The sequence below is a fragment of the Mizuhopecten yessoensis genome, unplaced genomic scaffold, assembly GCF_002113885.1.
Source record: "Mizuhopecten yessoensis strain PY_sf001 unplaced genomic scaffold, ASM211388v2 scaffold549, whole genome shotgun sequence".
In the NCBI taxonomy this organism is placed as follows: domain Eukaryota; kingdom Metazoa; phylum Mollusca; class Bivalvia; order Pectinida; family Pectinidae; genus Mizuhopecten; species Mizuhopecten yessoensis.
The window spans coordinates 204,939-232,556 of record NW_018403602.1 but is presented as its reverse complement, the minus strand read 5'-3'; the positions used below and the strand labels follow the sequence as shown (position 1 = coordinate 232,556).

Sequence of the window (27,618 nt, the reverse complement as noted above, 5' to 3'; positions counted from 1 at the left end):
AAAATTGATCTCTAAATCATTCTCTCAAAACTAAAAATAGCTAGAGAAGGCGAATAATGAAAATTGACATCTTTTTCACATCCTCCACATTTGACTGCCAAATAGAGTGTTAGATCCGGCAGAGTGACGCTGTTTACAATCTGGCAGTTATCACAGTCATATATATACCCACAAACAATTCAAAATAGTTCCAAACTTGTTCTTTACTCAAAGAAGGATAAAGACCTATATCTATATATATCTATATGGGTCAAAGAAGTGATATAGACGGTAAAATCCCATATAACACTGGATCCTAATGGAGGTATGTCCGTAGGATAAGTCCACACTGTTGGAATTACTTCTTTGCCCCATATATATATCTATATATAGAAATTTCCAGTGTTCTAACTCTGAACCAGAAGAAAACACTGACAAACTTCCTCACATTATTATGCCTTTCAGCTTTTGACCTAAATCTTGAATGTGAAAATATGTGCTTGAAATCTAAAACCAAGACATATATTACGTTTTTTCCTCAAAGATATATCAAACATTTTTTGGACAAGTTGGAAAAACATTGATGGGTAATCAAAATTATGATAAAAATCTTAATTTTCATTTTCGAAGATAAGAAAAGTAGAGAGAATGAGAAAACGTTTTGATCGGATCAGTTGTGGAGGTGAGTGTTTGATCGGATCAGTTGTGGAGGTGAGTGTTTGTTTCATTATAAAACCATTAGAATGTCTACTGATGTAAAATAAAAAAGATTAAAACTCTAGCCGGGGTGGTGATGAGATCGGAATCTAAAATGAATCTCTTATCCTTTATCAGAAGGTGTAGAACAGAAATTGTTGATAACCATCTGTATTTGGAAACCCAGCTGGTGAGCACAGAGCAGGCTGCCACAGCAAACAGGAGCAAGATTAGAAAGTTAAAATATTAATGAAAGGATTTACATTATTTTGTATAAACAATATCGGTACAATACTTGACAAGCCTCCTTCTAGCTGCCTTGCTCACTTTAACTTTTGGACAGATCTTCTCAAGAGATCAGCTTTATTTTGTTCCGTGATACGCTAACCGATTTTGGAAACCATCAGACACTACTTAGAAATGACTACACACTTGTTTTATGTGTTTTAGAACGGTTCAGTTTTTATGTGAGAACAGGTACTTAAGATTTATAAGAATATCATATTTCCTAGGGACGGAGTCAGATCTCCATTTCAGACCCCAGTATTTCTTCTGCTTCCTTCACCCCGAACATCTCCTTCTCAAAGTTTTTTTTCTATGACCCCACGTACCTGCTGCCATTTTACCCATAATACCATTTTTGTGCTGATCTAATGGTCTGTTTAGACAAAATTAATCACCCCTACTCCAAGATCTCCAACTCCTTCCTCCCCAAGCCTGGGTCCTGTTTCGGTTTAGAACAATGCAGGTACGCATTTCATCTTGAGTATTAACGACATGCGACGGCTTCCTCAGCAACTTCCTGTCAGGGAAACATGCTCTGTGACAACAACAGGAAGTCGGGGACATAAAATAGAACAGCCCAGCGATGCCAGACATCCGACACTCTAGAAAACTACCAATAAACCCAAACTTTCTATGTTTATCCTCAGGCTACGTAATCAGGTTCATTTCCACTTACAAAGACAAAACGTAACACTTAAACTGTTGTAACTCTATTACTCATCGCTCTTCACTCTGCTAGTATTTCATGAAAGTCACAGAAAACATTATCAAAGGGTATTGGCCAAGGACATGTACTTTCCATGATTATAAGTCAATTTTGATTCCATTTCCATTCCTGAATGACAAAAATATATTATCACACCTTGTCTATATAACTGCAAGTCTGATTGGATTATATTGGTCAAATGACAGGGTAATAAAACATCATGTCACCCTCAAGCACTTGAGTTTCCATGATCATATTTCCCTTATTCAGAGCCTCTCTAGAAAACTAGGAGAGAGTCATCCCAGGCGAGTTCCGAGCCTCTCTAGATAGGAGAGAGTCATCCCAGGCGAGTTCCGAGCCTCTCTAGATAGGAGAGAGTCATCCCAGGCGAGTTCCGAGTGACTGAGGTAGAGGACAACGATGGCACATCAACCTGATCATTGTTAGTATTGTGTATTGTTTTAATTTGGCATAAAAAATAGTCTTTGCCCTAGTGGTAGGGAAACATGATTCTTTGTTTCTCCTTGATTAATCTCGTCTCACTCGTATTATAACTTTCTCACACATTTTGATAGCAGCATAAAATGTGTTACAAACAGAAACGGCTGTTCACAAGATCAGGAACTCTATCCATGTTGCTTTCCTTTTGGTGTTGGTACATTCCTGAAAGTTTCTAAAGGCAACATTAAATTTGTTTCCTTAACTGTTCATACAGGCCACATCACAATACACTGCCTATTATAGTTTTGGCGTACCAGCCATTGTGGAGCTACATTACTCTACAGAAGAGAAAATTAGAGACATAGGCAATTTATTTCCTCAAAACAAATCAGTCTAAACCTCCAAGGGGTACTTTTCGACTTCCTCGCAAATCGCCAATAAGCACCATTTCTGACACCTCCATGAACCTTAGGCTGTCTACTGGGAGACGGAAATGTTGTTATGAATGGTCAAAAATATTGTCTGCGACATTTGCAAGGAATTATTCAACAATATCTTGACATTAAGGGTTGCTGGTTGGCGGATAAATAATTTTTATATGGAGAACGTTTGAGCTTCTCAGTACTTTTTGTATACCTTGAGTCACAAATCAAGTTAATGAGAGCGCTTTGTAGTGGGGAAACTACCTTAAAACTCCACCTAGTCTATCTGATTTATAGCGCGAAGCACCTACATGTATGATTTACATTGATACCGGATCACTAGTGCTACAGCACCTAGTAATATCATCTCCGTTTTGGTTCACCTTGAGGAAGCAACTCACTGGAGACTGATAGATCATCTTCAATCGGGGAGCCGCCATATTTCTAGACTTCATATAGGCCCTTCTCGCGACTTAATATAATTCAACGATACTCTGATGTTCATTTCAATGTAACTTATTTTTCCAGATAGATAAAATGAACATTTCTTTGTGACAAAAGACAATATGAAAATAAAACTATTTTTTTTCTACAATTTTAACCGTAAATTGTTCCCACTAACAGTTTAAGAGATATGTTTCCAAGAAATTTCACTGTAAGTGAACATCAGCAGAGCTGAAAATCAGTTTTATATAGTTACACAGGATCTCCATTTACTTCAATTAATATGCTGTATGTGTATATATTTTAGTGGTAGTTTTATTTTAGCCTTCAGTGCTTATATAATCATTACCAGACACCTTAACACACCACAAATGATCTCTGAGACAATAAACCAGCCCTCCTAGACAATAAACCAGCCCTCCTAGATAATAAACCAGCCCCCCTAGACAGTAAACCACCCCTCCTAGACAAAAATCCAGCCCCCTAGACAGTAAACCACCCCTCCTAGACAATAAACCAACCCCCCTAGACAACAAACCACCCCCCCTAGACAATAAACCACCCCGCCTAGACAATAACCCAGGCCCCTAGACAATAAACAAGCCCCCTAGACAATAAGCCAGCCCCCCTAGACAATAAACCAGCCTCCCTAGACAATAAACCACCCCGCCTAGACAATAACCCAGCGCCCCTAGACAATAAACAAGCCCCCTAGACAATAACCCAGCCCTCCTAGACAATAAACCAGCCCCCCTAGACAATAAACCAGCGCCCCTAGACAATAAACCAGGCCCCTAGACAATAAACCAGCCCCCCTAGACAATAAACCAGCCCTCTTATCGTTGTGGTTGTGTGTTGATGACATAGTATACATTCCCCAGAATGGAAGTATACAGTATTTATTTGAGAATTTTGAATGTCAATCAAGCTGACAGTTGTTCTGACCTTAGTATATTTTAAGGGTTGTGTTTCTGGTCTTTTTTGGAGTAAAATTTAATGCAGTTGATTTCCAAGTGTGTAATCAAATAAAAACTTGTAATTATTGGGATCAACTTTAAGTCCAACAGGCTGGGAAATGTGGATAGGAAGAGTACAGAGGACATGGGAGAGGGTTAGGGGGAATACTTCATCAAAAGGGAGTAGAAATGGGTAGGAAATGATAGAGTATTATACAGATGGTAGGGAGGGATATGGGAATGGGGAGGGGGAGGGGGAGGGGAAGGGGAGGGGAGGCGATGACCAACATACTTAGCAGTACACACAGCAGAACTATGTGGAGTGTTATATGGATTAGAAATTAACCTGGACAGTGTCCAAAGTACTCACAGCCACAACATGGGCTGTACTAATTAACGGCTAATGATGTACTCCCCCTCCTGGCCTGGTCCTCGCCCTCCTGTAGGGGACCCCTACTAAAAACACCCAATACTATTCTAGTCACCTTTACTGTCAGAATTAGGGTCACATATATGATTTAATATTTCTTTATTTATCATAATATCATATTTCTAAAATTTCTTTGAAGCAAAGATTGATGTTATTCTAGTACAGTTTCAGATTGTATACCAAAGCTTCTAATAATCCTACTGGCTGGACCCCTAGGGGGCTACGATGTTATGACACCACTCTCTCCAACACCTGGCCCTGGAGGGGGTCATGCTCTCTGGCCCCTTAAAACCTCCCTTTCATGATTTAAGGGCCTTTAAGTATCTGACAATGACTGCACTCCTGAGGTTTTAGGGTGGGTGAGTTAGAAAAACATTAGATGGATCAGCCCACAAGGCCTGGCCCTGGGTTAATAGAAGTTTAATGGTGAAATGGAGGTAGAGGGGTAGGTAAAGGGGTTGGGGGGTGTTCGGGAGGGTGAACGATGAGGGCGTTGGAGTTATGATGAGGGAGGTATTGTCCACTTCAGGGGAGAAATATCAGAGGATGGGGATGGAGGAAGACAATTAGACTAAGTGATACATGTCTGCTTCTTTATTAACGAGAGATGAGATGTGGGATGTGGGATGTGGGGGGGGGGGATCTGGAAGAATCATAAGCATGTGTTGAAAGTATTAAATGTAAAATGTATGGTTTGGTATTTTAACAAAGGGAATTCTTATTAACAACAGAATGCGTCTGTTTTCAGGTTTATCTTACACCTCATGAACAATGGTATTTCTGGTGCTGTTTGATTTAACAAGCAAACAACGGCTACACAACCTTCTGATATCACTGCTGGGAATTCCTCAGACTTCACAAGGCCAGGAAAAGAATTCCAGAAGCATTATATAATGAAAACCAACAGGTTCACCATGATGGGACTTTGAAAAACACAGATTCTTTGGATAGCAGTATAGTGGGACCTGAGGAGTCGTATATCTCCAGATAGGTCATAATCTGGTGTGTAAATTACTCTCCCATCAGATCATCTTGGTCCCCCTCTTCATCCTCCTTCTCTTCCCCTCCTTTCCTCCCTTCTCCCGACAAATATGTACCACAATATTGATACAATTGTTTTATACCAAGCTGTCATATAATATCAAAATGAGACTTTTGTAAGTAGAAATATCAATTTGTTTGATATGGTATCCATTTGGGAAAATATTCTCAATTTACGAAAAATAGGAATGTTAGAATTATTTCCTAGCAATGTACGTTATCAGTTGTGAGAATCTCCGGGGTAACATTTTACAGATCTCCTGACACAGTTTACTTTCGACACCAGTCAATACAATTGATGACAGTTTTGCTGGACGAAACATGATGATGCGATTCTGAGCTGACTCTCCTTGGAGACAAAACATGGATGGCACATATTTTTAATTTCGCATTATCGTTGTAGCGATCACAATTGGTCCCCATGTTGCTGAAGTAATTACCACATATTGTCGTGTGTTAATGTCCGACCATGCATGCAATTCGACTACGACGGTGCGTTTTTCTCCTGTCTCTATGGGAAATAAACGGTGAGGTTAGATCGCCTAATATTGATTATAACAAATTTCTGTGTATATACATATATTACTATTAGATTACACTTTCTACACAGAATGATAGCTCTTTTACAATCTATGACAAAAACTAACATTAAATGAATTGTTTTTCCTGTTCATCAGTTTGAGTTATGAGAGTGAGGTAGTAGATAATATCATTGTTGTGTTCATTGACTTTCATCACAGTACATTAATTAAAGGGGGAGTTTACCTGTAGTACTATCCAATTAATTACAGGTGCCCCGACAAAGGATGATTTTCAAACAAACTCACTCACCATTAGCTTATTGGTTAGGATTTCCTTTTTTTCTGTTATTTGAACAAAAATCATTTCTGATATATAACAAATTTCATTTTCATTTCAAATCCAAAATGGAATTCATAAAATGTTAATGCGTTAATGCTTTTTCCTGCGTTATTTTACCAAATCTATTAATCAAAATATTGAGTGTCTTGTGCTCTACCTGTACTAAATCCTATATCGATTGTTTTTTCATTTCATTAGCCTGAGCCAGTAGATTGGAGCCGAAATGCATTATAGGGAAATTTTCTCTTACGGTCAACTTTCCAGGTCATTGCAGGATATAGCAGAAAAAAATTAGCAATTAATTCTAGAGTTTTTACATTAACCGGCTGAAATGACATCATATAAGCTTTTTCCTTTCTCACACTTTGTTTTGAACACAAAATGTCCTAAAAACATTATTTGCCTTTAAATCCAATTAAACCTGGTTGCATTAAAAAAAAAATGCTGCTTTTTTTCGATCTTTTATTGTTTAAAAAAACCCCACAACAACATTTATTACAATAATTCAAACAAACCACTGAAGTGTTGTAATTTGGAAAGCCCTATCTGTATAAAATTTTGCCCATAAAAATTGAATTACAAACCCATTTCTCCGGTGATGACTTCCACGGGTATGCTTCGTGGGGATATTCCCCCATCTCCCAGAGAGGCGACTTGAAACACATAACGAGTTCCAGGTTGCAGGCGATCAATCACCTTTTCATTCCTTCGAACCTTTGATAATTCAATAAATCCACCTATTTCATCTTTAACTTTGTAGTATATAGTGTAAGATCGAACAAGTCGACTGGGTCCATCAGTATTCCAACGTAAACGCACTGAGGTTTCCGTGACATTACTCGCCTCCAAATTGGTCGGAGTTGGTGGAAAATTAGCGTTAGATTCGTGTATGAAACTGGACACAAACAGCACCAACAATAAATGACTTGACCATCCCTTGGTCATTTTGACATGAAAATGATCCATTTCACACATGAAACAGATTCCTGACAATAGTATTATCCTTATGTCGTATCAGCTGTCCATAGTGACAAACTGACAACCAATGTTGGTTCAGGTATCACTGGCATGGATGTACATACATGTGACCTACAACCCATCCGTCACATTGACGCTGGGCAGTGATGATATCGTTATAAAGGCTACACACAATGGCAGTACTAAATTGTTTATAAATCCAGTGTTACATACTCCGACACTGATTTAAAAAGCTATCCGAGGCAACACTAGGACACAACACAGAACTTTCCACTCCACGGACGCTTCCTTTAAATTAAAACATTCAGCATCAATAATCACCAATATGAAGGTAGTATCCCTGAGTCGGTGGCACACACAGGACGTTAGGTAAATAAATAGGTAACTTATAACTCCAGTTGTGTTGTGAATATTTCATGAAGGTTGTAGTTGTAAGGTAGTAGGGTAGCAGGGTCTGGTGTGTCAGTCTGCTCCCAAACACATGTCCCTCCTGGGTCTGACAGAGCTCTGTTTACTTATCTACAGCACAGCCACAGGCTGCTGGCATCCTGTTTCATTCAGAGTCTTTCTCTGTCTCTCCATCTCATACAGTGGAGGGTGCCACCGTCAGCTGACCTAGCCAACACAATCCCATTGGCTGCAAGTTCTGGTACACACAGTTTGAGAAGGGGATCAAACTCTGTGTGTGAGGAAAGCCCAATCTTGTTTCTATGGCAACGCATCATGCTGCTTTTGCCCAGAGAGCCTTGCTTTGGAGTAAAATCTATATTTCCTTGTCAGATCAGTAAAGTTTTTATATCAAGAAAGAAGATATTTTGAAATCTAGGAGATGTATGTTGTGTGTAAGTCATATTTACAGTGAATTAAATGAACTGGGTTGTTATTTGGGGCTCCTTGTCAGCTATGCTGTTCTCAAGTTTAATGTCTTGACTCTACAGAACACACCTATCTCTCTATCTCGAGAGGCAATCAGAGCTGATAAGGCTTAAAACAGCTCTCCATAAATATAGACTCCAGCCTGATAAGGTTTTCAAATGTGAAAACTGAAACCCTCAAAAACCTGCCGGTTTCCATCAAAAAAACTTTAGCAAACTTTGGACTGGTGTTGAGATGGGAAAGATGGAGATGGGGTGTGAGGGGAGTCTATCAGTCCCTAATGGTGAAACCTGCCTGATCAAAACCCCCAGTAATTCCCCTCACCTTGAAGTTTTCTTCTACTTCTACTTTAAAACAGGTTCTTATCACTTTTCTGCTCCATGTTCGTAGAATTATTTGATATTTTACAAGAGTTAAACCACATCCCTGGCACCAATGTTTATCTCATTTAAGATCTTTTTACAAGATAGAATTTCAATCATTATTCCCCTGAGACAGAGGTTCTCACTAAATATATAGATATGAATAGTTTTCTTCATGGTATATATAGATATCTTGCTTTTGTTTTGACAGATATGTTGTTTAAAAAAAAATCTTTACTCATTTTACAACAATTGCCAAACAAATTCTATCAACTTATTATTGACCCAAATGGAAGTGCGCAGGGGACTTAATATGGGAGGAAACCGAAATACACCGGTAAAAAAAATGTGGTTGGACAGGTGACCCGATAACTTTTCATCTCTGATCAGGAAATTGAAACCCAGTCATCTTGGTGAAATGCGAGTGCACTACCCACTGTGCCACCCGACCACCGACAGGTACATCAGAACAGTGCCACCCGACAACCGACAGGTACATCAGAACAGTGCCACCCGACAACCGACAGGTACATCAGAACAGTGCCACCCGACCACCTACAGGTACATCAGAACAGTGCCACCCGACCACCGACAGGCACATCAGAACAGTGCCATCCGACCACCAACAGGTGCGTCAGAACAGTGCCACCCGACCACCGACAGGTACATCAGATCAGTGCCACCTGACCACCGACAGGTACATCAGAACAGTGCCACCCGACCACCGACAGGTACATCAGAACAGTGCCATCCGACCACCAACAGGTGCATCAGAACAGTGCCACCCGACCACCGACAGGTACATCAGAACAGTATATAACAGCTGTCATTGTTACATCTCATCAGTAAAATGGAAGTTCACTTTTTTTTCACAGTTGATAATTATTAACAAATCTCTTTGATCCACACAACAGAAGGGCATCACATCCATAAATACTATATGTTTGAAAGTCTAAAACAAATGAACTATAATATACAGTCAACACCTGAAAAATAATAATTGGTATAGAACAAAATATTTCCAAGTCATCGAGCTGCAGGTCTGATGATATTTTGCAGGAAACTGAAGAAAGTGTTACCAGATTTACCTGGGAATTAGCCCATGCCTGGTAATAAGCCCATCCCTATCTCCAGCCATGTTGTAGGATAAATATGTGATGCATAAGATATAGGTCACGTTTGGTTTGCTCCACATAACTAAACAAATCAACAATATTTATCCCAAAAAAACCTGTATGTTTCATGTGTTTTATCATTTCATTGTCACACTTGAATTATAACATTATGTCTTACATCGAATTTTCTTTTATCTGAAAATTAAAATGATGTTTTTGATACAGAGGACTGCTAGCTTGTCTTCCATGCATGGGTTATGGGATAAAAAGGGTCTCCAACACCTGCGAGTGGATAATGTTATATTTAATCTCAGGAATTTATTCTTAAATATAACATATTAAGAATAACTCCATCTGCTGTATATAAATCAAAATCAATTAACATCAGTTAGGTAACTGCTATATAAAGTACAAGGTAGAAGTACAACAGACAGGGGAGATAACCCCATAGTTTTGCGACTGACCTTTCACCGTGACTGCAGCCACAGATTCAATGTTTCCCAGGTCAGACGAGGCCACACAGGTGTAATTCTTGGTTTCTGTGACATTGAGAAGTTGTAAAACATTTTTTCCAATGTTGACTTCATCATCGGTGTTCAACTCGAATGGTCCATCCCTCCACTTGACCACTGGCATTGGTGACCCAACGGCCACGCAAGTCAAATTGACGGTTGTATGTAGGTCAACCTCCCTATTCTCTGGTGGTATCGTAAAATGAGGTGGGACTCTTCTTACTGAAAACAATACAAATTATTTTTTTATTCAACATTGTTTAGGCGTGTCTACAACAACTTTATATAAATGACCCATCCCTAAATTACAGTATAACTTATTAACTCAGCAGCAAAATCAACTTATTATGCCAAGATTTGTATCGAGATTTCACATACATCCGGTCTATTGGTCCACCGGGAAATGTCATAAACCGAATAAACATCAATTTGAGGAAATGTCAATTCTCCTATCAAATTTCTGAGTGGATTGACATCGTAGAACAAAATTACAGAATTAATGCATTATCATGTAGAAATATTAGAATATTATTTTTTCATGTCAAATAATGATATTGAAAACCTGTACTACTGAAAATGTACATAAACTTGGCATACCCAAAGGACGAAAAGCAAAGCATTGGAATAATTATTTCGTAAAATATGTCAACCATGGATTAAATAAATATTGTATTTAGTACCTGATCAAATACAATTTCATATTGAATGATTCAAGAATGTTGGCAATATGATGTCATGAGATTAAGGAAATGGAAATTGATGTTTTAAATTCCTTACATTGGGAAAAGATTTTTTTTTTTACAGAAACATTCTTTTCATATTAGAAAATATGAAACCTCTTAAATTTTCTTCTCAAAAACAGTGTTTAATTTTCACAAGTGTGTTTGTGTGTTTGTTTAGAATGTGTTTCTGCCCGTTTGCCCTGGGTTTGCCCTGGGTGGTCGGGGAGGTAGTTAAGCTTGGTATAGGCAGGGGGAGAGGAAACAGCACCACAGCTTGTCATGGAACCAACAACTCTACTACTGAAACTGACAGGAAATCATGCGACAGGTTTTAACAGCTGCATTTTAGTGTGCATTTCAGCACACTGGCTAGGAGGGTATACTATGAAATAAGTCATTAAATTTCATTTGACAGAAGATGGTATTACAACAAGATTTCCTGTTTAGAATATTACAGGAGGTTCGGGGAATGGACATTCTCTTTTCAAAGAACTACAAATCTTCCCACTCCATCTAGCCACTACACCCTAAACTGTCTAGAATTGCTCGCCTTTGTGTACAGTGGAGATTTCTGTGTACCCATCTCCCCTGGAGTATGCTCAGTAGCTCAAACGAACTTTTATCAGAATGTTGGAAATTGGTATAGAGGTCAGTTGGTGGTCAGAACCTTATAAAACCCTGTACCCCAGGTGAAGGGAAGTGACCCAGGGAACTAGTTTGGTGGAGAAAGAAGAGAAAATAAACCCTGGGGAGGGGGAGGGAGGATTATAAACCCTGGGGAGGGGGAGGGAGGATTAAAATGTTATTTCATTAGCATCCTGAAACTTTTAAAGCAACTTTCTCAATATCTTCTTCAATTTGAAAGCGGTTTTTTTTCAACTTTGAAAGTAGCTAGTTGTGTCGACAGCATGGTGCCAACAGTGTGTGTGGTTTCACCATATTTATTTTACATTTCATGCATTTTTACCATTTTTATTGGAATTTTCTGAGGCTAATTATAGTGCTATATTGAAACAAAATTCACAAACTGAAAAATGTGTTTCCATATGATAATCTGAGATTATTTTCATACATTTGTATGACTGGGTTTTTCGAGGTATGACAAGTTATTCAGACGAATTCCATTTTTCTACGCCATTTTATTCTTTGTTTTACAAAATAATGGCAGTGAAATTCTGTTTTCAAGAATAATTCACCATAGTTTTTGCAAATCATCCACAAAAAAAATATATATGAAAATGCCGTCAGATAAAACATGAATTAATTCTCTTTCAGGGTTTCCAATTTCATTTCAGTCATGCAATAAATGACTCCATGAAAATTAAATGAAAAAAGATAGAGATGCATGAAATACAGGGTAAATCTGTGCAAATCACGAAAAGTTTTCGCATGATGCTGTATGATTATATTGACCAAACATTAAAAACGTCAATTCTGAATTTTTTGAAAATTGAGATTTGATAAGAGATAGACAAACTGGCCACTGTGAGCTGGTAAAAAAAAAAAATTGATTCATTTCTGATAATTATTATTATTTTTTAATATTACTGCAAGTTCAAATAACTTTTTCCAAATGACATGCATATTACACGGTAAAATGATTTCAAGGTTTTAAAGCAGGGATCAGGCACGTCTTAGTTAAACATGGATGATGATTATTGTGGTCGAGGAAAAACATTCTGGTTTACGTTTAGTGATTTCAATAACAGTGGATTTAGTTAAGTGTTAAAAACAACAGTGATGTAATTGTTTAAAATGACAAAGTGACATTCACACACTGTCATGCGAAACAAGGGAATTTTGTTGCATTTTAAAATTATAACAAAGTTAGTGGCTCAGATACACAAATCAAACCTTCTGATCTATTACAAACCGGCAAGAGAAAATCAATCGTTGATGTCGTCTTTTAGAATTTTAGCTAATTTCATCAAGTGTGAATCAGAATGTCATATAAATCAATTTCAATGTCAATTTCCATGTAAAGATGTATAATTGATGTCATCGAAATAGATAAGGCTATATTGATTGGATGGAAAAGTCACGATACTTTTCAGATTAAATCAGCAAAGAAACCCCCCCACTAGATATACCTAAATAAAAGACATTTTTTATTACACTAACAAGTCTTTTCTTCAGCCAGATAACCAGGTTGGTTTTTCAGATGTCGAATAATCGTTATCTTTGCCGGGGAGTTTCCATTTACCTGTATAGGTATTCTATTCTAACTGCTCCAGATTTATAGATGCTGGATGGCTGGACAATTTGCCAAGAGGCTGACAAACCCATCACACCTTATCATCAAACCAGAATAAAAACGATAAACAAAATCTCGCTCATATTGTCCAGTATCGCAAAATGTATCTCATTACCAAAATCTGATGCATTTTGACAGGACAGTGTTCCACGCGGATGGCCCCCCCGCAGTATCCTGTGTCTAATGCTGAGGCTAACCTCAAATTGTCTTTCTCTTATAAAGAAGTTGTTTCTATGTTCACACTTAAAAAACAAATAGCCATACATACATGATGTACTAAATCAATTATTATCTTCTGTTTTAGAGATGTGGCGTCTTTTGAAGATAAAATGATGCTATTTCCCTTCAAGGGCTTCATCCAGTATACTCGCCGATTTAACATGTGGGAGTAACTGTGTGGCAAAATTCTAAAAACGTCTTACAAAGTACAATTACCTAATTTGACAAAATAATAGTGTAAAATGCCGTAGTTAAAGCCACATAATTTGATTTGCAGAAACACCAAGGTACAGAAAATGTCAAAGATTTTAAAAGTAAAGAATGAGGGCAGGACATCAGTCTTCTTGGCAAATATGACCAAGAAGCACATTTAAAAAAAAATCTAATCAAGTTTCAACACAAAATATTGTTTCTATAAAAGTTCTCATATTCTTTAAATAAACTAATTTCATGTATGACGAGTGTTGTTCTTAGGGTTCCTGCTGTGATTCAATGACATCAAATCTCCATGTCTCCTCTGTGACTTACTAATTCTTACGTAATAATACTCTGGTAGATTTTTTATAAATAGCAAAAGCATGGTTTCCTGCCGAGTCCAACCATATGTTCTCCGTTGAGAGGATTAATGTAAAACGGGCAGAAAAAACACAGGATGTTGGTGCATTATTTTTTTTCGCCTGGAGAACACCATGCATGTCAAATGGGTTTTTATTGGCTGTGGAGGTTTAGTAAGATTAGAGGGGGATAAATCTTGGGATTTGGCACAAATTAAATAGCCAACATATCCAACCCAACACCACCAAAGAGCCCTGCGCAACCAAAACACACAAACATCACTCACAAAAACCAAGGTGCAATCTTTGAAGTACAAATTTTAGCTTAATATGTTGTGTTCCCAGATACAATAAACCTCAATATATCTCAGTACGCACCGTTATAGTAGCACACATACATTTCTGTATGCCTCATATTCTTGATTTTTCTTTCCTAAATTCCATTTTTTTTTTCTCTGCCTCAATCCATGTATATCAGATATATTTAGAGCAGGATTATATGTAAAGATTTTTTTTTTAATTAGAAATAAGAAATTAGGGAATTTGCAGGTTTTTCATTAGAATGGAATTAAATTGAAGTGATGTGCCTTGCTGGACTGAAAGCCCTTGCAGATAATGAAATTCACTCCCACTAGGTTGGACTCTTATTTAAACTTTTCTGATTCAAACTACAGATGAAAATGTGAGAGCTGTATGCCTATTTTATGACTTTGTAAAGTAACACTTTCATTCCCCATAAATATTTGATTTTAGATCATAAAGTGCTGGATTCAAATTGATTGTAATTCCATGCATATGAAAAGAAACAAGATTTTAAAACGTTTTATAGAATTTGATGGATTTATTTAGAAGTTGTTAAAGTAAACCCGAACGTGATGCGTTTTGGTTGTTAAGGTAAAACCTGAACACATGATGCGTTTTGGTTGCTAAAGTAAAACCTGAACACATGATGCGTTTTGGTTGCTGCCCCGTTGGTGGTGAAAGAGGAGAAAAGGTTACCTGCTATGGTCAGTAGCTGGTCAGTATCATCTACAACAAAGCAGACCAACTTATTGTAGCCTCTACTCCATGGTCAGATGTCCAGCTGTATTTAAAAGCTTGTCATATGATGTAACAAACATCCTTATTACGTGTAAATTTTACTGCTGGACGTGAAAACAGTGCTGTAATCCATTTCCAGGTGAACGAACTTTTCATATTCAGTCTGACAAGTTATCTTATTTGTTCCAGGACAATTTTGCTTTGAGTAGAACTGAAAACCATGCTTACGCCTCCTCCGGGCTACAAAAAAGATTGTGGTTTAAAGATGCTCCCTTAGCTAAACTCACGCATTGCCAAACCTATGTAGCATTTTTTAAGAAATTCTTACAGACTCTGGTTTTTGTACAGAAATCCTCTACGACATGAGTTTTCAAACACTGTTCCCTTTGGGCACAACTTTGCATTCAGAACTCTCCTATGGCACAAATGTTCATACAGAACTCCCTTAGGACCCCAATGTTCGTATGTAACTCCCTTAGGACCCAACTTGGACTTTGGAAGAGAGCTCCCTTGGGACCCAAGCTTCAGACCAAGACACAAGACAGATGTATCTGAAGTGAGGTTTTGCCTGGCACACTGTGTTGACCTACAGTGTATCATTATAAGGAGAATCCACCCCCACAGTCAGAAGATTAGTCTTGGACCACCTCTACCAACAAGGAGATCAAGAACCTTTATCAGTTCTGTCGGCTGAGATCTGCCCACACCTCCTTCAGATCTTCCATGAACACTGCAGGATCCTACACAACCTTTCTGTGTCAGGACAGTAGGACCCTCTTTAACCCCTACATAAGGAGATTAGGACCCTCCTTGACCGCTATACCAATCAGACAATTAGGACCTTCCTAGACCTCTACCAATCAGGAGAGTAGGACCCTCTCTAACCCCTACATTAGGAGATTAGGACCCTCCTTGACCTCTATACCAATCAGGAGAGTAGGACCCTCTCTAACCCCTACATTAGGAGATTAGGACCCTCCTTGACCTCTATACCAATCAGGAGAGTAGGACCCTATCTAACCCCTACATTAGGAGATTAGGACCCTCCTTGACCTCTATACCAATCAGGAGAGTAGGACCCTATCTAACCCCTACATTAGGAGATTAGGACCCTCCTTGACCTCTATACCAATCAGGAGAGTAGGACCCTATCTAACCCCTACATTAGGAGATTAGGACCCTCCTTGACCTCTATACCAATCAGGAGAGTAGGACCCTATCTAACCCCTACATTAGGAGATTAGGACCCTCCTTGACCTCTATACCAATCAGGAGAGTAGGACCCTATCTAACCCCTACATTAGGAGATTAGGACCCTCCTTGACCTCTATACCAATCAGGAGAGTAGGACCCTATCTAACCCCTACATTAGGAGATTAGGACCCTCCTTGACCTCTATACCAATCAGGAGAGTAGGACCCTATCTAACCCCTACATTAGGAGATTAGGACCCTCCTTGACCTCTATACCAATCAGGAGAGTAGGACCCTCTCTAACCCCTACATTAGGAGATTAGGACCCTCCTTGACCTCTATACCAATCAGGAGAGTAGGACCCTATCTAACCCCTACATTAGGAGATTAGGACCCTCCTTGACCTCTATACCAATCAGGAGAGTAGGACCCTATCTAACCCCTACATTAGGAGATTAGGACCCTCCTTGACCTCTATACCAATCAGGAGAGTAGGACCCTATCTAACCCCTACATTAGGAGATTAGGACCCTCCTTGACCTCTATACCAATCAGGAGAGTAGGACCCTATCTAACCCCTACATTAGGAGATTAGGACCCTCCTTGACCTCTATACCAATCAGGAGAGTAGGACCCTATCTAACCCCTACATTAGGAGATTAGGACCCTCCTTGACCTCTATACCAATCAGGAGAGTAGGACCCTATCTAACCCCTACATTAGGAGATTAGGACCCTCCTTGACCTCTATACCAATCAGGAGAGTAGGACCCTATCTAACCCCTACATTAGGAGATTAGGACCCTCCTTGACCTCTATACCAATCAGGAGAGTAGGACCCTATCTAACCCCTACATTAGGAGATTAGGACCCTCCTTGACCTCTATACCAATCAGGAGAGTAGGACCCTATCTAACCCCTACATTAGGAGATTAGGACCCTCCTTGACCTCTATACCAATCAGGAGAGTAGGACCCTATCTAACCCCTACATTAGGAGATTAGGACCCTCCTTGACCTCTATACCAATCAGGAGAGTAGGACCCTATCTAACCCCTACATTAGGAGATTAGGACCCTCCTTGACCTCTATACCAATCAGGAGAGTAGGACCCTCTCTAACCCCTACATTAGGAGATTAGGACCCTCCTTGACCTCTATACCAATCAGGAGAGTAGGACCCTATCTAACCCCTACATTAGGAGATTAGGACCCTCCTTGACCTCTATACCAATCAGGAGAGTAGGACCCTATCTAACCCCTACATTAGGAGATTAGGACCCTCCTTGACCTCTATACCAATCAGGAGAGTAGGACCCTATCTAACCCCTACATTAGGAGATTAGGACCCTCCTTGACCTCTATACCAATCAGGAGAGTAGGACCCTATCTAACCCCTACATTAGGAGATTAGGACCCTCCTTGACCTCTATACCAATCAGGAGAGTAGGACCCTATCTAACCCCTACATTAGGAGATTAGGACCCTCCTTGACCTCTATACCAATCAGGAGAGTAGGACCCTATCTAACCCCTACATTAGGAGATTAGGACCCTCCTTGACCTCTATACCAATCAGGAGAGTAGGACCCTATCTAACCCCTACATTAGGAGATTAGGACCCTCCTTGACCTCTATATCAATCAGGAGAGTAGGACCCTATCTAACCCCTACATTAGGTGATTAGGACCCTCCTTGACCTCTATACCAATCAGATGATTAGGACCTTCCTAGACCTCTACCAATCAGGAGAGTAGGACACTCTCTAAGCTCTACATTAGGAGATTAGGACCCTCCTTGACCGCTATACCAATCAGACGATTAGGACCTTCCTAGACCTCTACCAATCAAGAGAGTGGGACCCTCTCTAACCTCTACATTAGGAGATTAGGACCCTCCTTGACCGCTATACCAATCAGACGATTAGGACCTTCCTAGACCTCTACCAATCAGGAGAGTAGGACCCTCTCTAACCTCTACATTAGGAGATTAGGACCCTCCTTGACCTCTACCAGCTAGGAGATTAGAACCCTCATTGACCTCTACTAGTTAGAGAATTGGACCCCCTTGACCTCTACCAGTTAATAGTTAGGACCCTCCTTGACCTCTACCAGTTTGGAGTTAGGACCCTCCCTGACCTCTACCAGTTAGGAGATTAGGACCCTCCTTGACCTTTACCAGTTAAGATTTAAGACCTTCCTTGACCTCTACCAGTTAGGAGATAAGGACCCTCCTTGACCTCTACCGGTAAGGAGATTTGGAACCTCTTTGACCTTTACCAGTTAGGAGATAAGGACCCTCTTTGACCTTTAACAGTTCAGATTTAGGACACTCCTCGACCTTTACCAGTTAGGAGATTAGGACCCTCCTTGACCTCTACCAGTTTGGAGATTAGGACCCTCCTTGACCTTTACCAGTTAGGTGATTAGGACCATCCTAGTCATTGACCTGTATTATTGTTGTGACCTCTGACCCACTAGAAGTCTGGGACTTTCCCCAACATCTACAAATAAAAGTAAATAAAAACACGGAAGACTGCAGGTACTTTGAGAGATCTACTGAGTAGTAAAAGGTTAATGGAGGTAAGGACGGCCAGACTTTACCGGGTGTGTGTGACGTGTATCAGCAGTATCTGAGGTCCTGTATGTATTGATTGTGTGAAGGAGGTGTGAAACCATGTACAAGTTCATGTTATAGTAATAATCTAAACCACTTCCATATTTCATAGGCTAACAAAAGTACCGTAATGACTTTTTTCAAATAATTATTATAAATAAAATAGCTTAAAGTTTGATTTCTCTGTCTGACATCAAATTGGATTGAGAAATACTGGTGTATAAAACTAATTCCTGAAGTTTTGGTACAAAGTTAACATTTCGTTAAATCTTAATTATATTGTATTGCTGATCTTCCGATTAATCCAATGGCACAGTTTAATTAACAGGTTTGAAATCATACTGAATAAAAATAAGCTAATGACCAAAAATATTTAGGAAAAATTATACTATATATATAAATAGTTTCATTCAATTATGAATTATCTCCCTTTTCAATTAAAGTCCATACAAGATCTTTTTTGAAGTTTATATGTACTTAATGATCACAAAACAAATTTGTTAATTCTTTTACTTTCCCGTTTCCTAAGTGTTTAACTGCGACTAGACCTGAAGAAATGTCGGCAAAGAATTCCAAAATAATTTCCGTTGTGTCGATGACTTTTACATGACAACATGCATGTTCGTACCGCTGCCTGTATTCTGTGATGTGGAATCCTAATGGCTTGGACAAACTCCAATCTTGTTTCAATTTATTCAAATATTAATGCCTTAGTTTGTGTATGCCAAGTTACCTTAGCTATCTACCACCCTGGACTAGGATTTAAACTCGGCTTCGGAGCGTCCCGCTGATCGTAAAACAGAATATCAAAGATAAAAAGTCAGGTTTAACTTTCCGATGAAGAAATTCTTCGACTAGACACAGAAAAAACTATAGGAATTAGATATGGAACAGGTGATATATTTCATAAATAAAGAAGATAAGGTTAGAGCAAATCTTACAAAATAGTGTGCTTGAAGCTTCTGCATATGTTATTTCTCTGTTAATGCAGCAATTCTAGTTTTCTGATACACAGTGTGCAGCTAGTACTGTCAAAGCAATTTGTGATTTTCAATAACATTATCCAAGCAAAGTCAGTCAAATACTTCATTCGGATAATAAACACAGATTGTAGATGAAATATATTTATGACCCATATAGATAGTGATTGAAGTTTCTGTAGAAAAGTGAGAATTTGAACTTTAGAACAAATTGCGGTTTCCCCTTTATTTAATTTAAAATTGGCCTATAATCTAATTTTAAAGTAATTTCTTAATCCCATGATGTTCCAGCTGAGCTTACATTGAACACAAGTTAATTGTAGGTCATTTCAAGACAGCAAGCAAATGCAGGAAGGAACGAAGCAAGACACTTTGAATAAAACAGATAATATGAGGCTAAGGAAGGAGGAGGGGGAGGGGGAGAACCTGACACTTGCTAGGTACACCAGCAGCCAGGCCAATGAATCAGATCCACCACTCTGCCTGATGTTGTTTAGCAATAAGATAACACTGATAACTGAAGGAAATCAGTACAGTGACGTAGTAGCTATCCCCTACTCTTATCATCTTCTGGAACTACCCCTTCCTTAGCACCCCTCTCCTTAAACATTTACTCCTTGAAAACTCCCTTTCTAGATTCCTCCCTCGTTGAACATCTCTGTCCAAAAGAACTCCTACTTTGAACATCCCATTCCTAGAACATGTCCCTCCTGTAACACCTCTAACTCTGAACACCTCACTCCTAGTACATTTCTTTCTTAAAATATCTCTCTCCTTGAGAACCCCACTCCATAAATACCACCCTCTTTGAACACCTGTCTCTTGAATGCCCTCCTTGAACATCCCACTCCTTGAACACCTCTCTCTTTGAACACCTGTCTCTTGAACATACCACTCCTTTAACACATGTCTCTTGAACATCCCTCTCCTTGAACACCTGTCTCTTGAACACCCCTCTCGTTGAACTCCTGTCTCTTGAACACCCCTTTCCTTGAAAACCTGTTTCTTGAACATCCCACTCCTTGAACACCTGTCTCTCCTTCCCAACCCCTTACCAACATTCATTGTTTTTTACTTACCTCATTCTCTCACCTCCAAAACATTCTCTCCCCCCCCCCCCTCCGTCTGTTCTCTTTTAATCCTTCTCTGCAACACCTTAATAACATCCCTCCACCTCCTCAATCCCTCCACCTCCTCCCTCCTCAATCCCTCCACCTCCTCAATCCCTCCACCTCCTTTTTTTCCTTCAAATCTATTTATTCTCCTACCTCTACACCAGGTATAATTCTATGGGAGTTACCGGGGACTTATCTCGGATCATATTGATCCAATCACAGCAGCCTCGCCCTCACAAGCTTTGTTGAAGGCCATTTGTGTGTCCTAATTTGTTGTCAGATCATTAGGCAATCCTATTTTTTCCCCGTATGTTCCTCCCAGGCTAATATCCGGATTCTACAGTAATGAGGTCAGAATTGAGAAACCATAGCCCAGTAATTATACATGAATTGTAAAACTTTGGATTTTTATGATGATCAAGATATAATCTGTTTGGTAATCACTGATCCCTGTAACAATTCTTTAGAACTGCAGTGTTACAGATACACGGTATCCCAGTGTCAATGCTGGACCCAATGGTACACTGCTGGACCCAATGGTACACTGCTGACATGTGAACTTGGGAGCAGGTTACGAAGCTAGGATCTACCACCAATTCTGACTCGGCCTTTATTATTTCTTTACATGCTTTTTACTGCCCAGCCCTTGAAACTGCATGCACTGCTGTACGGAAATTACATTATCAAATATTTATGGCAAGGTTTTGAGGGTGTGGCGAGGGAGAGTTGGTTTTACCTGATGAGCTTTGTACTATATAACAAAGTCAGAGGTGAGGGAGAGGCTTAATTTAACTCTCAGCAAGGCAATTGAAGGACAGTGTGCCTAAATGAGCTGGTCACTGGGACATACCTGGATCTGACCAGAAATGATTGGTCAGCTTGAACAGACAGACAACACACCCTATTTACTAGGACAGAAAGACATAATGGTTAAGATTGAGGATGACCAGACACCTTTGACATAGATAGGATTATAATACAGTGCAAGAAGTTCTTTCCAGTCTTTGAAATATTAAAATGAATTGAGGGAGATTTAATCCACCTTCTAACATTTTTAACCTTGGTGATGCCTCTTTTCTAAAAATAGTGATAAATGCTGTATTCAAGTGTAATGACGAAGCTGATAACAAAATCTAGTTTCCTGGTGCAAGAAAACTTACCAATAGCTGCCGTTTCTTCCGAATTAAAATTTGAAGCCACATAAAATCTAAATGTCCATTGATCTTACCATCCAAGTCTAGGTTTTAAGGAAGCATAATCCAAGTTAACCATGGTGCCGGGAATGTTTGGAGTTAATGGCAGTAGCTGGGATTAAAATGTGTTTTCCTCCTCCTCCTCCCTAAACCCCTACCTACTTCCATATCCCATCTCTCCATCCCTCCTCCCTAAACCCCTACCTACTTCCATATCCCATCTCTCCATCCCTCCTCTCTCTTCTTGCCTTCCTCCTTCTCTAACTTCCCCCTCCCTCCCATTTCAATTTCCATTTTCTCTACCTTTTAATTTTTAACTTTATTTATTTTACAACAATTATGAAACAAGTTATTTCAACTTATATTAATCACTCTTGTTGGCCTGGGTGTTAGCGCGCAGGGGTCTTATGTGGGAAGAAACCGGAGTATCTGGAGAAAACCCAGGTGGTCGGGCAGGTGACCCAAACATTTTCACATCCGATCGGGGAATCAAACCCTGGCCGCCTTGGTGAAAGGCTAGTGCGCTATCCACTGCGCCACCCGACCACCCTCTACATGTATGTCCATCTCTCCCTCTGTCAATCTCATCCCTTCTGTCTACCTTCAATATAGTCACTACCTATCTCTAGATGTATGTCCATCTCTCCCTCTGTCCAGCTCATCCCCTCTGTCTACCTTCAATATAATCACTACTTATCTCTACATGTATGTCCACCTCTCTCTCTCTGTCCATCTCATCCCCTCCGTCTACCTTCAATATAGCCACTACTTATCTCTACAATCTCTACATGTATGTCCATCTCTCCCTCTGTAAATCTAATCCCCTCTGTCTACCTTCAATATAGCCACTTCTTATCTCTACATGTATGTCCATCTCTACCTCTGTCCATCTCATCCCCTCTGTCTTCCTTCAATCTAGCCACTACTTATCTCTACATGTATTTCCATCTCTCCCTCTGTCCATCTCATCCCCTCTGGCTACCTTCAATCTAGCCACTACTTATCTCTACATGTATGTCTATCTCTCCCTCTGTCCATCTCATCCCCTCTGTCTAACTTCAATATAGTCACTACTTATCTCTAGATGTTTGTCCATCTCTCCCTCTGTCAATCTCATGCCTTCTGTCTACCTTCAATATAGTCACTACTTGTCTCTACATGTATGTCCATCTCTCCCTCTGTAAATCTAATCCCCTCTGTCTACCTTCAATACAGTCCCTACTTATCTCTACATGTATGTCCATCTCTACCTCTGTCCATCTCATCCCCTCTGTCTTCCTTCAATCTAGCCACTACTTATCTCTACATGTATTTCCATCTCTCCCTCTGTCCATCTCATCCCCTCTGTCTTCCTTCAATACAGTCACTACTTATCTCTACATGTATGTGCATCTCTCCCTCTGTCAATCTCATCCCCTCTGTCTTCCTTCAATACAGTCACTACTTATCTCTACATGTATGTCCATCTCGCCCTCTGTCCATCTCATCCCCTCTGTCTCCCTTCAATCTAGCCACTACTTATCTCTACATGTATGTCCATCTCTACCTCTGTCCATCTCATCCCCTCTGTCTCCCTTCAATATAGCCACTACTTATCTTTACATGTATGTCCATCTCTCCCTCTGTCAATCTCGTCCCTTCTGTCTACTTTCAATATAGTCACTACTTATCTCTACATGTCTGTCCATCTCTCCCTCTGTCCATCTCATCCCCTCTGTCTCCCTTCAATATAGCCACTACTTATCTTTACATGTATGTCCATCTCTCCCTCTGTAAATCTAATCCCCTCTGTCTACCTTCAATACAGTCCCTACTTATCTCTACATGTATGTCCATCTCTACCTCTGTCCATCTCATCCCCTCTGTCTACCTTCAATATAATCACTACTTATCTCTACATGTATGTCCACCTCTCTCTCTCTGTCCATCTCATCCCCTCCGTCTACCTTCAATATAGCCACTACTTATCTCTACAATCTCTACATGTATGTCCATCTCTCCCTCTCAGGTGGTCGGGCAGGTGACCCAAACATTTTCCCATCCGATCGGGGAATCAACCCCTGGCCGCCTTGGTGAAAGGCTAGTGCGTTATCCACTGCGCCACCCGACCACCCTCTACATGTATGTCCATCTCTCCCTCTCAGGTGGTCGGGCAGGTGACCCAAACATTTTCACATCCGATCGGGGAATCAACCCCTGGCCGCCTTGGTGAAAGGCTAGTGCGCTATCCACTGCGCCACCCGACCGCCCTCTACATGTATGTCCATCTCTCCCTCTGTAAATCTAATCCCCTCTGTCTACCTTCAATATAGCCACTACTTATCTCTACATGTATGTCCACCTCTCTCTCTCTGTCCATCTCATCCCCTCTGTCTCCCTTCAATATAGCCACTACTTATCTCTACATGTACGTCCATCTCTCTCTCTGTCCATCTCATCCCCTCTGTCTCCCTTCAATCTAGCCACTACTTATCTCTACATGTATTTCCATCTCTCCCTCTGTCCATCTCATCCCCTCTGGCTACCTTCAATCTAGCCACTACTTATCTCTACATGTATGTCCCTCTCTCCCTCTGTCCATCTCATCCCCTCTGTCTCCCTTCAATATAGCCACTACTTATCTCTACATGTACGTCCATCTCTCTCTCTGTCCATCTCATCCCCTCTGTCTACCTTCAATATAGCCACTACTTATCTTTACATGTATGTCCATCTCTCTCTCTGTCAATCTCATCCCCTCTGTCTACCTTCAATATAGCCACTACTTATCTTTACATGTATGTCCATCTCTCTCTGTCAATCTCATCCCCTCTGTCTCCCTTCAAAATAGCCCCTACTTATCTCTACATGTATGTCCATCACTCCCTCTGTCCATCTCATCCCCTCTGTCTACCTTCGATATAGCCACTACTTATCTCTAGACATCTAGATACATTTTAAGCATTGGATGCTTCACAGCTGACTTAACTAAGGTTGTATAGCCACTACTTATCTTTACATGTATGTCCATCTCTCCCTCTGTCTACTTATCTTTACATGTATGTCCATCTCTCTCTGTCAATCTCATCCCCTCTGTCTCCCTTCAAAATAGCCCCTACTTATCTCTACATGTATGTCCACCTCTCTCTCTCTGTCCATCTCATCCCCTCTGTCTACCTTCATTCTAGCCACTACTTATCTCTACATGTATGTCCATCACTCCCTCTGTCCATCTCATCCCCTCTGTCTCCCTTCAATATAGCCACTACTTATCTTTACATGTATGTCCATCTCTCCCTCTGTCTACTTATCTTTACATGTATGTCCATCTCTCCCTCTGTCTACTTATCTTTACATGTATGTCCATCTCTCTCTGTCAATCTCATCCCCTCTCTACATGTATGTCCATCTCTCCCTCTCTCAATCTCATCCCCTCTGTCTACCTTCAATAGAGCCACTACTTATCTCTACATGTATGTCCATCTCTCTCTCTGTCAATCTCATCCCCTCTCTACATGTATGTCCATCTCTCCCTCCGTCGATCTCATCCCCTCTGTCTACCTTCAATACAGTCACTACTTATCTCTACATGTATGTCCATCTCTCCTCTGTCCATCTCATCCCCTCTGTCTCCCTTCAATATAGCCACTACTTATCTTTACATGTATGTCCATCTCTCTCTCTGTCCATCTCATCCCCTCTGTCTACCTTCATTCTAGCCACTACTTATCTCTACATGTATGTCCATCACTCCCTCTGTCCATCTCATCCCCTCTGTCTACCTTCATTCTAGCCACTACTTATCTCTACATGTATGTCCATCTCTCTCTCTGTCAATCTCATCCCCTCTGTCTCCCTTCAAAATAGCCCCTACTTATCTCTACATGTATGTCCATCACTCCCTCTGTCCATCTCATCCCCTCTGTCTCCCTTCAATATAGCCACTACTTATCTTTACATGTATGTCCATCTCTCCCTCTGTCTACTTATCTTTACATGTATGTCCATCTCTCCCTCTGTCCATCTCATCCCTTCTGTCTACCTTCAATATAGCCACTACTTATCTGTGCATGTATGTCCATCTCTCCCTCTGTCAATGTCATCCCCTCTGTCTACCTTCAATATAGCCACTACTTATCTGTGCATGTATGTCCATCTCTCCCTCTGTCAATGTCATCCCCTCTGTCTACCTTCAATATATCCACTACTTATCTCTACATGTATGTCCATCTCTCTCTCTGTCAATCTCATCCCCTCTCTACATGTATGTCCATCTCTCCCTCTCTCAATCTCATCCCCTCTGTCTACCTTCAATCTAGCCACTACTTATCTCTACATGTATGTCCATCTCTCTCTCTGTCCATCTCATCCCCTCTGTCTCCCTTCAATATAGCCACTACTTATCTTTACATGTATGTCCATCTCTCTCTGTCAATCTCATCCCCTCTGTCTACCTTCAATATAGCCACTACTTATCTCTAGACATCTAGATACATTTTAAGCATTGGATGCTTCACAGCTGACTTAACTAAGGTTGTTCAGCTGTTCAGGGAGCTGTACATTTTTAAGATACTTATTTTTTTTTTAACAAATTAAAGATAACACAAACTGTCATACCCTGAACAAGTATCTATTTGAATGAAATAAGGAATGATCAATACTGTGCAACAGTGTTTCTGTATCTATTTCTAATTTCAAAACAGATGTGTTAAAGGCCAAAAGAATATATTCTGTGTTTGCGTTTTCCCTTTCTAGCCTAGATGTTAGTAGTTCTTTATTCCAGTAACTTTAGTAATGCAGTGTTAGAGTGTGAAAGCTGTCTGTATATGCTGTATAACCCTCATAAATAGTTCACCAATAAATACTTTTACAGAAAAGTTTACCTACCATTAATTTCTGAAAGCAAAAAGCAGAAACACAACAATTAATTTATTCAGCCTAATTATCTTTCACAAATATTTCCTTAACTGTTTCTGTAGATCTACTGTAAACTTATTTCCTTAACTGTTTCTGTAGATCTACTGTAAACTTATTTCCTTAACTGTTTCTGTAGATCTACTGTAAGCTTATTTCCTTAACTGTTTCTCTGCAGCTGCAGCAATGCATTTCATTGAAAATACTGAGGTTAAGGATTTGTTTTCCCTTAAATTAAGGAAGCAGGGACCTCCGAGGATCAATAATCAATATTGTCTCATCAGATTAGAAATTGTGTGACAACAATGAATCGACACAAATGATTATGACTTTAAAAGGAAGGGTGGGGGTGGGACTCTGTGATAGCACTTGATTAAGATTATGAGATGTAAAGAATGAGATGGGGGGGGGGGGGGGGGGGGGGGGGGGGGGGGGGNTTTATGAAAATTAGTAGATTTATTTCTGCTGCCTTCATAACAAAGATCTTCGATTGAGACTAGGGGAAGTGAGGAGGCGGGAAGATATCATCTGAAGTGCCAGGCCTTACCTCATAACAAACAGTTAACACTCAACACTTTCAACAAATTTACTGCTCGGTCTGATAAACCATCTAGTATAAAAAAAATATATCTTGAAACCACAGGGAATAGTGGCTGATCATCGGTGTTGATGTCAGATACACAAACAATCAGGACAAAGGAAGGGTGAAAAGTAGGCAGGGGAATCTGGAGGGGGGGG

The 27,618-nt window shown here is 40.0% G+C and overlaps 1 protein-coding gene across 8 annotated transcripts in view; it reads right to left on the bottom strand.

Annotated features, from left to right (window-relative positions):
* The window catches only part of LOC110450747 (tyrosine-protein phosphatase Lar-like), a 277,405-nt gene that overhangs the window by 82,534 nt on the left and 167,253 nt on the right, over window positions 1-27,618 (bottom strand). For 5 of the 8 annotated variants that reach the window (XM_021498451.1, XM_021498477.1, XM_021498482.1 and 2 more), the window contains 2 exons: window positions 14,853-14,882; window positions 10,057-10,326 (listed from right to left, as the gene is read on the bottom strand). In XM_021498451.1, the coding sequence (XP_021354126.1) occupies window positions 10,057-10,326; window positions 14,853-14,882 (300 nt within the window). Of the gene's footprint in view, window positions 1-6,845; window positions 7,836-10,056; window positions 10,327-14,852; window positions 14,883-26,853; window positions 26,863-27,618 lie in introns of those variants that run through there. The other 3 variants (XM_021498459.1, XM_021498469.1, XM_021498488.1) reach the window with 3 other exon arrangements.